The sequence below is a fragment of the Hyla sarda genome, chromosome 4 (genome assembly GCF_029499605.1).
Source record: "Hyla sarda isolate aHylSar1 chromosome 4, aHylSar1.hap1, whole genome shotgun sequence".
Lineage (NCBI taxonomy): Eukaryota > Metazoa > Chordata > Amphibia > Anura > Hylidae > Hyla > Hyla sarda.
In genome coordinates this window covers 171,662,791-171,676,416 of record NC_079192.1, presented here as the reverse complement: position 1 = coordinate 171,676,416, position 13,626 = coordinate 171,662,791, and the positions used below count along the sequence as shown (strand labels likewise).

The 13,626-nt window shown below is 41.0% G+C and overlaps 1 protein-coding gene across 3 annotated transcripts in view; it reads right to left on the bottom strand.

The window, feature by feature from the left end:
• Positions 1 to 3,627: 3,627 nt before the first annotated feature.
• Positions 3,628 to 13,626, bottom strand: part of SEMA7A (semaphorin 7A (John Milton Hagen blood group)) — a 52,726-nt gene continuing 42,727 nt past the window's right edge. For all 3 annotated transcript variants that reach the window (XM_056572746.1, XM_056572748.1, XM_056572747.1), the window contains exons 10-14: positions 12,988 to 13,180; positions 11,559 to 11,674; positions 9,698 to 9,852; positions 7,742 to 7,794; positions 3,628 to 6,475 (exon numbers count right to left, since the gene is read on the bottom strand). In XM_056572746.1, the coding sequence (XP_056428721.1) occupies positions 6,138 to 6,475; positions 7,742 to 7,794; positions 9,698 to 9,852; positions 11,559 to 11,674; positions 12,988 to 13,180 (855 nt within the window). In that variant the 3' untranslated portion in view covers positions 3,628 to 6,137. The remainder of the gene's footprint in view (positions 6,476 to 7,741; positions 7,795 to 9,697; positions 9,853 to 11,558; positions 11,675 to 12,987; positions 13,181 to 13,626) is intronic.

Sequence of the window (13,626 nt, the reverse complement as noted above, 5' to 3'; positions counted from 1 at the left end):
TGTATTAAAGAAAAACAAAGCAGAATATTGGTGATCAAGGTGACTTTAAAATGACATGCCCTTTATGCCTGTTCACGTCATATTAACAGTTGGAACACCACTCACTAAGATACTGTTAGTGGGAAAGCAGACATAGTCCCACATTAATTGGCATATACACATACTGAATACTGATCCCACTGACAACTTTATTTTAAAAATATTTTTTCTGGGCTTATTTTAAACGACTTCAATAAAAGTTATATTTTAGGGGCACAATATTAGGGGTGTAACACCCCGGGCTACGGCCCTGGGGTTTGGAATAGTAGCATTTATGGGCCTCTTATGCCCTTTGGGTTTGGTTCATGTCATTATAAGATGGCGCACCCCCTTTGCACCACATTTTTGAACAAATTACGAACAAATATGACTTTGGCACAAGCATGGCCTCAGAAACTTAGACGGGGCTTAGAATGTACCAAGCATGCGCCAAAAATTTATACTTTTTAGGAGCATAGTTTTTACTTAAACTAAGCCCCCTAATTGGTTGTACAGACATAGTATAAGATGCACCAGATTTTCAAACAGCCTGAACCACTGTTAAAAATCTGGTGCAATCTTAGGGTGCTTTCACACTACGTCTGTAGTGTACGTTTGCTGGATCCGTGGTATACCACTGTTTTAGGTCCGGTCAGAAAACTGTATAAGGGGCAAAAATGAGACAACCGGAGTCAGCGTTTGACTCCGGTCGGCTCATTGAAATGAATGGGGTTCGGGCCGGATCCGTCTGGGATACGGGAGCGGCCGGTTTTCGCCCCTCCCAACCGGATCCAGCAACCGTACACTACAAACGTAGTGTGAAAGCACCCTTAGACTGCCTAATCTAAGTTTACACTTTCTTAGAATTATATGGTTCTTGAATATCTCCTCCATAGACATCTGTTGATATTCTTGTATATGCTAAAATCCATTTTTCTAAAAAGAAATATTTAAAATCCACGTAAACATTAAGTAAAAATATTGCTTTATTTATTTTACTGATACTGACTTTTTTCTGTTTTTGTGGCAATGCTAAATGCATTCTGCCATTGTGGTTTCCTGTGAGCAGAGTATTTTGGGAAACACACAGGAAACCTTTATGGACACATGAATGACATACACCCATATCTATTTTCCATGGAAATGAACAGTGTTTTGCAAAGTCTTTGTATGAAAAGCGATGGAATGATTCATAATCAGTGTAAAATACTAACGCAAAGTTATTAAAGTCCTGAGTGTTAAGAGCCGAAGTATACGGAAAGTATTGTACTGCTGGAGTTACAGATATGGCAAGAGTAGGTTCAAAGAGGCTAAACACATATGCAGCTCTCTCTGTGCCACATGCAGTGCAGGGTTGGGGGGCTGGGAAGCCCTGAAACTCTTATTGACATCATAGGACGGTTCAGAACATAACCTTGTGGAAACGTAGTGACGTCACTTCTTTTCCATGTGGTTTCCTGTCTCCCATTGAAGTTAATGGTAGTGGGGTTTTTGACCCAGAAATATGCGATGTTTCTGCATCAAAAACCATGCGCTTATAAGCCTTGTGAACAGTCTCTAACACCATACACACAGGTTAGGCCATGTTTTCTTTCAAGTAGTACTTAATACGATCCTGGTAACTGAAGAAGTCTATGAGATTTCACTGTCATTTAACTCCCAATAATTTCAGCTGCCATTAAGAGCATCTTGCTGTCGACAATACAGAAACAAAGTGTGTGCCTTCATATAGTGGCCCCCAAGAAAGTAAAAAAAATAAATAAATAAATAAATAAATACCTGTAACATTAAAAAAAATGAACACAATTTTTATTTTCTACAATTAAATGGGTATTCAAGGAAAAAACTTTTTTTTATGTATCAACTGGCTCCAGAAAGTTAAACAGATTTGTAAATTATTTCTATTAAAACATCTTAATCATTTCAGTACTTATTAGCTGCTGAAGTCGAGTTGTTCTTTTCTGTCTAAGTGCTCTCTGATGACACCTGTCTCAGGAACTGTCCAGAGTAGAAGCAAATTCTCATAGCAAACCTCTTCTACTCTGTGCAGTTCCCGAGACAGGCAGAGGTGTCAGCAGAGAGCACTGTGGTCAGACAGAAAAGAACAACTCAACTTCAGCAGGTGATAATTATTGGAAGGATTGAGATTTTTAATAGAAGTAGGTATCTGTTTAACTTTCAGGAGCCAGTAGATATATATAAAAAAAAAAGTTATTTCCTGTTATTTAGTTATTTAGTTATTTAACACAAAAAACACAGAGTTTTGAGTTATTAAGAAAATCACAGTTATTTGACTTGTCTGTCAATGGCCCCTCAGGACAGATATAAAGTGCAGAAAAACAATACAGCAGTAGCCTCCATAGAATAATTTCTGCTGTTCACTAAATTTCAGTGGGCATATCACATCAACCCATAGACCAGTGTTTCCCAACCCAGTCCTCAAGGCACACCAACATTCCAGGTTTTTTCAGTTACTCCATTGGAATAGAACAGGGAAAAATTTAAATCCTGGACTGTTGGTGTGCCTTGAGGACTGGGTTGGGAAACACTGCCCTAGACTACTATTATTCCATTCATTTAAACATTATTCTTTCTTACAATAATATTACTTTGTGATCTCTCTCTCTATCTATCTATCTATCTATCTATATATATATATATACTGCTCAAAAAATTAAAGGGAACACTTAAACAACACAATGTAACTCCAATTCAATCACACGTCTGTGAAATCACACTGTCCAACACTGATTGACAATCAATTTCACATGCTGTTGTGCAAATGGAACAGACAACAGGTGGAAATTATAGGCAATTAGCAAGACACCCCCAATAAAGGAGTGGTTCTGCAGATGGTGACCACAGACCACTACTCAGTTTCTATGCTTACTGGCTGATGTTTTGGTCACTTTTGAATGCTGGCGGTGCTTTCATTCTAGTGATAGCATGAGACGGAGTCTACAACCCACACAAGTGGCTCAGGTAGTGAAGCTCATCCAGGAGGGCAAATCGAGAAGGTTTGCTGTGTCTGTCAGCGTAGTGTCTACAGCATGGAGGTGCTACTGATAAGGATGACCATTATGATTTTGATTACTGATCAATACATATATATTAAAAATAGATATATATGCAAACATTCTGTAGAAAAACATTATTTTCCTTATGAGACATATCAGCGTGCTATTTGCCTGTAACTAAGATGAAGACCTTGGAACACGGCCAAAAGAAGCAAGATACAAAGTCAAAAGACAAAATATTTGAAGAAATATAGACTGTGCAGAAGGACAGAGAAATCCGGAATTTTACGGTAGAAGAGTGACAGGGCAGCATAAGTGAACTATGGCCAAGAGAGAAATGAATGCTTAAATATGCTAATATATACAGACGCAATACTCGAATAACTAGAGATGAGCGAACTTACAGTAAATTCAATTCGTCACGAACTTCTCAGTTTGGCATTTGATGACTTTTCCTGCATAAATTAGTTCAGCTTTCCGGTGCTCCGGTGGGCTGAAAAAGGTGGATACAGTCCTAGGAAAGAGTCTCCTTGGACTGTATGCACCTTTTCCAGCCCACGGGAGCACCTGAAAGCTGAACTAATTTATGCAGGAAAACTCAACAACTGCCGATCTGAGAAGTTCGTGATGAATCGAATTTACTGTAAGTTCGCTCATCTCTACAAATAACCAATCAAATTATAACATGATGATTTTGACGTGATAACTAACCTCCCTTTTTCTGTCAAATGTAAAAACCAATGTACTTCCGTGTAATAAACAGAACTCTCAGAACTCCTTGGGACAGTTACTTAGCCAGTATGCTGAGAAGGAGATATATACCAATATTTTGTCTGGTGTTTATTTCTTGTGTCGACACTCAGCAGTATACAGCCTCAGTCATGCACATTTTAAGGCCTCATCAGCAGCCAACCTTGACACTACCAGGAGACAGGCCAGTACATCAGGAGATATGGAGGAGGCCATAGGAGGGCAACAACCCAGCAGCAAGACTGCTACCTCCGCCTTTGTGCAAGTATGAGCACTGCCAGAGCCCTGCAAAATGACCTCCAGCAGGCCACAAATGTGCATGTGTCCGCTCAAACAGACTCCATGAGGGTAGTATGAGGGCCCGACGTCCACTGGTGGGGGTTGTGCTTACAGCCCAACACTGTGCAGGATGTTTGGCATTTTCCAGAGGACACCAAGATTGGCAAATTCGCCACTGGTGCCCTGTGCTCTTCACAGATGAAAGCAGGTTCACACTGAGCACATGTGACAGACGTGACAGAGTCTGGAGACGCTGTGGAGAACGTTCTGCTGCCTGCAACATCTTCCAGCATAACCGGATTGGCGGTGGGTCAGTAATGATGTGGGGTGGCATTTCTTTGGGGGGCCGCACAGCCCTCCATTTGCTTGCCAGAGTTAGCCTGACTGTCATTAGGTACTGAGATGAGATCCTCAGACCCCCTGTGAGACCATATGCTGGTGCAGTTGGCCCTGGGTTCCTCCTAATGCAAGACAATTCTAGACCTCATTTGGCTGGAGTGTGTCAGCAGTTTCTACAAGAGGAAGGCATTGATACTATGGACTGGCCCGCCCGTTCCCCAGACCTGAATCCGACTGAGCACATCTGGGACATCATGTCTTGCTCCATCCACCAACGCCACATTGCACCACAGACTGTCCAGGAGTTGGCGGATGTTTTAGACCAGGTCAGGGAGGACATCCATCAGGAGTCCATCCGCCACCTCATCAGGAGCATGCCCAGGCATTGTAGGGAGGTCATACGGGCACGTGGAGGCCACACACACTACTGAGACTCATCTTGGCTTGTTTTAAGGACATTACATCAAAATTGGATCAGCCTGTAGTGTGGATTTCCACTTTGATTTTGAGCGTGACTCCATATCCAGACCTCCATGGGTCGATAAATTATATTTCCATTGATAATTTTTGTGTAATTTAGTTGTCAGCACATTCAACTATGTAAAGACGAAAGCATTTCATACAATTGGTTCATTCATTCAGATCTAGAATGTGTTCCCTTAGTGTTCCCTTAATTTTTTTGATCAGTGCGTATATATATATATATATATATATATACAGTGAACCCCCCCCCCACCCGACCTACGATGGCCCCGACATACGATAATTTCAACATACGATGGCCTCTCAGAGGCCATCGCATGTTGAAGGCAGCATCAACATACAATGCTTTTGTATGTCGGGGCCATTGCATAAACGGCTATCCGGCAGCGCAGACTGCTTTTGCCCCATGTGCTGCGGTGATGATCACTCACCTGTCCCCGGCGCTCCGGACCGTCCTCTTCAGGATCCCCTGCATGGCCGTCGCTCTCCTCCGTTGTCATCACGTCGCCGCGCACGCCATCCCGTGATTCAATAGGAGCGGCGTGCGCAGCGACATGATGACGGCGATGAAGAGTGACAGCAGTGATGGTCCGGAGCAACGGGGACACCTCGGGGACGCGGTGACAGCGATGGAGGGCGACATCCAGGGCAGCGGTGACGGTCCGGAGCGGTGGGGACAGGTGAGTATAACTTCCTATACTTATCATTGCACGGACCCCTCAACATATGTTGAGGGATCACTGTATATATATATATATATATATATATATATATATATATATATATATATATATATCGCAACAAACCATGATTTTTCAGTCTGAGCCAAAACTTATATAAACTCAGAAAATGACTTGAATGTAGTCACTTGCTTACCTCATTCAGGTCATTGAACTCTAAAGGACTCATGTTGATGCAATCGGCATCCAACTAAGACATTTTGCTGACATATCTCTTTGTGCCTCAAAGGCACAAATAATTATATAAATGTGCTACACTGTTGGTTATACACTTAGCAAAATGCACAACTTGTTCATCTGGTCATACATCCCTTTGTGACATTAAAATTTAAATAATAATTTAGGTGGAATTAAAGGAAAACTGTCAGATATTTTCTCCCGCACTATCCACACTACTGGTGGGTAGTGCGGGAGACGCTGATTAAAACGAGCCCTACCTTACCCAGATCCGCTCCTATATTTTTTTTTTTTTCCGGAAGAATTAGCAAAGCGTCTAAAACATAAGAATGTGTCACATTATCATCAGTATCTGAATGGTCAACACCAAAAGCCAGAAGCAGGGAATCTTCATGGCAGTGTTTGATTCCTGGAATGTATATTGTAATATAACATGTTCTGTGTCCATTTCCTTTGCCATACATTTGTATTCTCCAGGTGATGTGACTTCATCAATGATCAGCTCACAGATGTCATCGCTGGTTTTACATTTTACCATTTCTCTGACACCATTCATCCACATGTAGGAGGCATGCTTTGACATTGTTGGACATGTCAAATAATACTGAGTTCTATAGTCTTCTTTATTAGGGGACCCATGTCCATTTCCTTTAAGGTACATAAGTGTTGACTCTAAGGAACATAAAAAATAAATAAATAAATATAAAGAGAATTGTACTGAATTAATATAACTTTGTTTCTGTCAAATATTCTGGATAGTCAAGCAATTAATATATCTCTGTTTCCAGCAACTACTTGAAAGTGAGGTCATATACTAGTACAGACAAAACAAAACATAAAGGTGCTCTTTTGCCTAAGATTGTGTTCACATGTTCAGTTTTATTTGCGGTACTGTTGTAATATCATTGCGCGTGCAGTACCACAATAGTACCACAAACAAAACTCAATGTGTGAACACAGCCTATGGCAGTGGTCCCAAACTGTGACCCTCCAGATGTTGCAAAACTTTAACTCCCAGCATGCCCGAACAGCCCGTGCATGGGTGCAGATGCTCTGAAAGGTCCGGACGTGCGCCGGACGCTATCGCTCTCAGACAATGATATCCTAACTATAGGGGTGTTTTTGCCGTTTGTACGTCACCTTCACTCTTTGACATCAATATTTTGGAGTTTTTCACAAAAAAATGCTGCATGAATCAACAAAGATTTACCATAAATACATAGTACAATATGTCAGGAAAAAACTGTCTTAGAATCCCCTCGCTAAGTAAAAGCATGTCAGAGGTATTTGAAAAATTGGGCTGTGTCGTTAAGGTAAAAACAGGCGGTGCCTTTACAGGGTTAACTAACATGCAAACCAGGCTACTTCATTTATGTGGCCCTTTACTTCCAGCATTGTCGGCTACACATCCTCCATTTTCTCTGGGGTATGGTTTTTAGATGTGATCAAAACATGCGGGAAAAAAACACAAAACCTGCAACAAACTGTTGTGGCCCTTTTAAACAAGGGCAATTATCAGGAACGAGTGTTCCTCTGAACACTTATTTGCCCCAAAAAATGGTCCCAGGTAAGGCTGGTGTCATGAATGGTAGGATTTTTTCATACTTTCTTAAAATTGCCAATGCAGTTTTTAAGCCAAAAAAGGAAAGATAAATATAACGAAAGGACTTTTTCTTCCTGTCTGATCCATTTCTGGCTTTGACTCAAAAACAGCAGAGTCAGTCTTTTAATAATCTACGGTGTGTAACATCGGCCTTTAGATTCATTTCTTGTCTTTCCTTGGACCACTTTTAGTAGGTACTAACTACTGACCACCAGTAAAAACCCACAAAACCTACCATTTCGGAGATGCTCTAACCCAGTTGTCTAGCCATGATAATGTGGCACTTGTCAAAGTCACTAAGATCTATAAATATATATATATACATATATACTCACCCTTTTCATAGCTACATGTATCATTTAGTTTCAGATTCTCCAGTATTTTGGTGCTGTTAGGGGGGAATAAATATGTTAAGTGTTGGGAAATAAACCTGAACTCAGACTAGTTATAAATGAAGCAGTTTTTGCCATATAACAAACAGACATTTGACCATTTTTAAGTTAATCACACATCATAAGGTACGTGCAGTGGCCTTTACATTTTCAATGTGTATTTATTGCACAAAGATATGAAAACTATCCTCTATCTTACTGACCTGTACAATAAAATTAACATATTACTCTATTTTACCTGCATGGTTAACAGACAAAAGAAATGGAAAAAACTATGGGAAAAAATGAATAAAAAGAAATTAACTAATTCTATGTACTCTAAAATGGTGACATTGCAAAACAAGCTTACAGGGGTACTCTGCTGTAAACATCTTATCCCCTATCCCAAGGATAAGGGATAAAATGTTAGATTGCGGGGTCTCTCCGCTGGGGACCCCCGCAATCTCCACTGCGGCACCAAAGTTAACCGGTGCACGGAGCGAACTCCGCTCCGTGCCCAATAACTGGCAATGCAGCCGTCACACCCCCTCCATTCACCTCTATGGGAGGAGGCGCGACGGCTATGTACTAGCCGTCACGCCCCCTCCCATAGACATGAGTGGATAGGGGATAAGATGTTTACAGTGGAGTACCCCTTTAAAGCTACATCAATAGAAAAAGACAAAAAACATGGATCTTTGAATGAAACAGTGAATAAAAAACATAAAACAAATGTCCTTAAATGGGTTGCGCGCTGCCCTGCCTTTCGGACCTCCGCACGCAGCGTCTGGAAGTTCATTACTCCGAACGCTGTGTGCAGGTTTCCGTGTTCGCGGACGCCGGGCATGACGTCATGCCAGACCCGCCCCCCGTGATGTCACGCCCGCCCCCTCTACCAAAGACTTTCGTTGAGGGGGCGGGCGTGACGTCACACCCGGCGGCTGCGAACACGGAAGCCCGCACACAGCGTTCGGAGTAATGAACTTGCCGGACGCTGCGTACGGAGCTCCGAAAGGCAGGGCAGCACACAACCCATTTAAGGTTCATTACAGGTAAAACCTTTAAGAAGAACTCCAGGTTTTGGGAGTTTTTTTTGCCTATATGTTACGCACACTCGTCATCAATACTCCTACAGCCCCTTTTGTTTTACTCCAGCACAGCAGCATCCATACATTTCTTTACAGTAACTTGGTCATGTGATCACCAGCCTGACTCTTCAAACATAACAGTGCTTAATGTGTCAGAACAGAATGTCAGTTCTGGGCTCTGACATTCTATGAACTACAGGATTACATCATCACCTACCAGAACCCCTCCTACTAGCTCTTTGCACTTTGAATAAGAAAATGCTTCAAACCTGCACATAATATGACCTTTCCTCAATAAGTGACTTCCAGCACTAGCAGTGCAATGATCAAACACTACACCCAGTCTCTCTGCGCAGGGACATGTGCATGGGATTCATAGGAAATGTATCTACATTCAGAGATGGATTCACATCCAAAAATTGCCGAAAAACTATGCCTCTCACTTTAGCTAAAACAGGTAAACAGAAGATGTATACAACTAAGCTGTGACAGGAATTATCAGTGGTTACTTTAAGGGGAAGTAAAAAAAAAAAATAGAAACAGCCATGCTAACACTTTACATAGATACTATCTACAAGATAAATTTACAGGTGTTAAAAAAAAAAAAACAAGAAATATAAAGGGTGTACAGCAGTAGCAGTCAATGGTCCAGATCAGTGTTTTCCAACCAGGGTGCCTCCAGCTGTTGCACAACTACAACTCCCAGCATGCCCGGACAGCCTTCGGCTGTCCGGGCATGCTGGGAGTTGTAGTTCTGCAACAGCTGGAGGCACCTTGGTTTGAAAACACTGGTCCAGGCTGACCCTTTTAGTTAGTTCATAGCATGACATACCCGTTATGTTTTAGAATTGATTCACATTTTCCTCTGATCCACCAACAGAAGGGGTCTCTTGACTGAATACAGTCTGTGCAGCTGGTATTGTATGCAGTACAGTCATCCAGTGACAGCATGGAAATTTCACGTGTAGTCCCAATATACAGGAGATGCTTCAAAAAAAGCACAAAAGATGTGAGGAACCTACAAAGCATTTTATTATCCAGATAACTTTCCTACTTGAATGTATCACATCCCACCAGTCTGAATGAATCACTATTCAAGGAGAAGAAAAACCCACATCTGATGACAAATCTACACACAAAACGAGAATATTATATTACACAAACCCCAGTGAGTTGTCATGTTTCACTATGAGCAATCTATATACTGTAAGTGATTTGTAGGAATAGGATGAGTCAGGAGCCAAAAAATAGTCATAGCTTTCTGTGAGCGGAATCCAAATGATACATCTTATCTATTATACACTAAGACCCAGTCATTACAATATATATGAAATATGTGAGAAGATATAAAGGTCCATGTGACACATCAATTCAGAAAAAATGGTGTAAAAGTAAAGACTGTAGTAGGCGAAATGGCCAGTGACTGAAAATCAAAGCAAAACTGGTGTATTTGCCCATAGCAACCAATCATAGCACAGAGCCAAGTATGAGATGTTTTTATTTATTTGTAACATAAGATGGCGACAGCAAAGCAAGAAAAAGCATTGTGCGTGTTGGAATTTGCAAGAGCAAGGTCTGTTGTGAGTGAATGGGAATGAAAGAAAAAGGAGACCAAAGGGGGGCGCCTTGTGCGTTACCACAAACAATAGATGGATATAAGAATGACAAGCACCGTCCTTAGGCTGTGTTCGCCCTTAGGTAGTGGCCGCTTACCGCAAGCGAAATAAAAATTTGCATGTAGACCCAACAAGTGGGTTGCCAAGATGTGAAGAGCCAGCTGCTGAGCCCGGGTCCAGGAGAGGGAGTGAACCAATCCCGACGGAAACGATGCAGAGAAGAAAAAACGACCCTTGAAATGGCGCTGCTGGTGTGATGGAAAAAAAATTCCAAGCCAGGGATATTTTCAAAACATTGGAATGGTTTTATTCAGAGAATAAAACAATAAGAATACAGAGAGTCCGACTGATCTGAGGAAGGGGGTGGCTCCCCCGAAACGCGTCATCTCTGTATTTTTATTTTTTTATTCTCTAAATAAAACCATTCCAGTGTTTTGAAAATATCCCTGGCTTGAAATTTGCTTTTCATCACACCAGCAGCGCCATTTCAAGGGTCGTGTTTTCTTCTCTGCATCATGTTGTGAGTGACAGTACAGATAAATGTGGTAAATGTGCTCCACAAAGAAACTGCATTTCCCATTGGGTGAAGAAATTCAAAACCACTGGGTGTTTATGTCGTGGGAAAAGTGAAGGCTGCACAAAGACTTTGGAATAAACACTGGACAGGATTGAAGATGTGCATGAACAGAGTCTTCTAGACAACAAACCGAAACACTGTGCCCAGATTTATCAAAGTATGCAAGTGATTTTTTCCCACAGCAACCAATCACAGCTCAGCTAACGACCTCTGGTAAAGTGAAAGCTGAGCTGTAATTGGTCGCTCACACAGTTTGATAAATCTGGGCCATGGCTTTTGCATTGACTCGCATTGACTGATTCCCCAATGTTGCATTAGCCTCTACAATCGACAAATCTAACTCTGTGCGATTTTTCATGTTAAGAAATTTGTGTCTGTTCTTCTGGGTATGAATATGAAGGCTATATATTTGCATCATCCTTTTTAATCCCTTGTAATTCCACATCTGCCATTTGAGTGATCAGTTCTGTGACACGACTGCTCCCTGCTGCACTACTCACCTCTTTTGGCTCCAGTTCCATGAATTGCAGTTTTCCCTTTAGTTTAAAGGACTTCACTTCAAGAATGTTAAGAGCTCCATCGTCCAGTTCTACAACCTTGTGTACAGTTCCATCATCTTGAACAAAAGATTGAAATAGTATATTAAGTAAATATCAACACAAATATATGAAATATAAATGTGTGACACCTTTGAACGCATTGTTAATTATTGCTTTGCATTTACTATGGTGCTAGAATTTATTTTTTTCCCATAGAACCTTTATAAACATTTTGATCAGTTTCTCTTAAGAAGGCTTCTCTGTCTTGTCTCTGTCTTGTCTATGTCTTGTCTCTGTCTTGTCTCTGTCTTGTCTCTGTCTTGTCTCTGTCTTGTCTCTGTCTTGTCTCTGTCTTGTCTCTGTCTTGTCTCTATCTTGTCTCTGTCTCCAGCCCTTCTCTCTCTCCCTCCTGTTAATCAATTTTAATTGATAACCTGAATCCAGGGCTTCTCCCCGCAATTACGCTATCAATCACCAGTGTCTGGATGCTAAGGGGGCACGGCAATCTGACTGTAACTGCTCTCTGTGACTACAAAACCATTCACAGCCATGAATTAAAGAGTACCTGTCATCAAACCATAATTTCTAAACTAACTCAGATTATTTTCCCTAACTACTCCTAACACCCCTCCTGTCCTTAAAAAAAAATTTGTGAGCTTTATATCATACCTTTTTTTCCTTGCTCACATTTTCTGAGCTCCCGTCAGGAGAAAGTGGGCATTCCCCAGCAAGTGCGATGTCACTGAAGCCTGCGAGAGCTGTGCCTCGCTATGCCCCACACGCACTTCCTGAGTTTGGACTTCTGCGAGTCCAAGTGGAGACTAAACTTACTGTTTGACTTGTGCAGGGAACAGAACTGAGCCACCTAGTGGCCGTTTTTTCAATCACATTAAAAACAAATAAAGGTTGAGAATTTCAACAGCAAGTAAATAGCAAAGTGTCTTATAATTAAGGAACATTATATTAAAAGTTTAGTTTGGTGACAGGTACACTTTAAACGTAGTTTTTGGCCTCTGCAGCATTGCAGACAGCAGAGAAGACCAGTTTCGGAATGCTCTTCTTCTTACCTGTCGGGTCACCAGGCCAGTGTGTAAGGCCCCATTGACCTAACAGGTTAATTTTTTTTTTTTTTTTTTTTGTAATATATTTTTATTCAACATTTTCAGAACAATACAGAAACATATCAGAAATAGCACGATCCCCGCCTGGGAAAAATAATGGAACGTGATCCAACATACAATTCAACAACTGTCTTAAACATGACAAATACTGAGGCACTGCAGTGAAGTGATGTAGGATTCCCTCCCTCCCCAAGGATTCAATAAGCCTAATCCTTACAGTCTAAACCGAATAACAGGTTCATTTTAAAAATACATGTCACTTGTGGTACCTTTGGCTAACAGAAGCACCCTGTAGGTTTTCTGGTCCACTGCGGTTATTTCATCCACCACTATTTTCCTATAGTGTTCAAGATTCTGGAAACAAGTCTGGTTTTGTGATGGCCACAACCATTCTGTCAGTTCTGGGTAGCTGGATGCCTCTTCTGAGGTCTCTTCAGGGGTCATCTTGCCTGATGGAAGGCACTGAGTAATAAGGATAAAATAATTTGAAGTTAAACAAACAAAAAAAATAGAAGCAGACTAATAAATTCAGCAAAACACAGAGGCTAATAGAAAAAAAGGGGTAAGTATACATTGTAATACATTTTTATTACATCTAGGAATATTCAGTTACACAGTGAAATGCATTTCTTTTATAGTTTTATTTACAATTTATATAAATTTTATATTTGAGCATTTGTTATAACTTAATGACTGACGGCAGTGGTTGTCTTACCCATGTTCTTGAAACCTGCACTCACTCACTATAAGCAAAAATATGTAACAGTGTTTTGAGAAGTATCATATACCGAGGAATAGGCACACCATTGATTTTATTGGACCAAATGTCATCTAGTAGTGACTGATCTTCAGTCCATTTCTGAATATATACAGTTAATATGTGGGACTACAAAGCACTGGCATCAGTA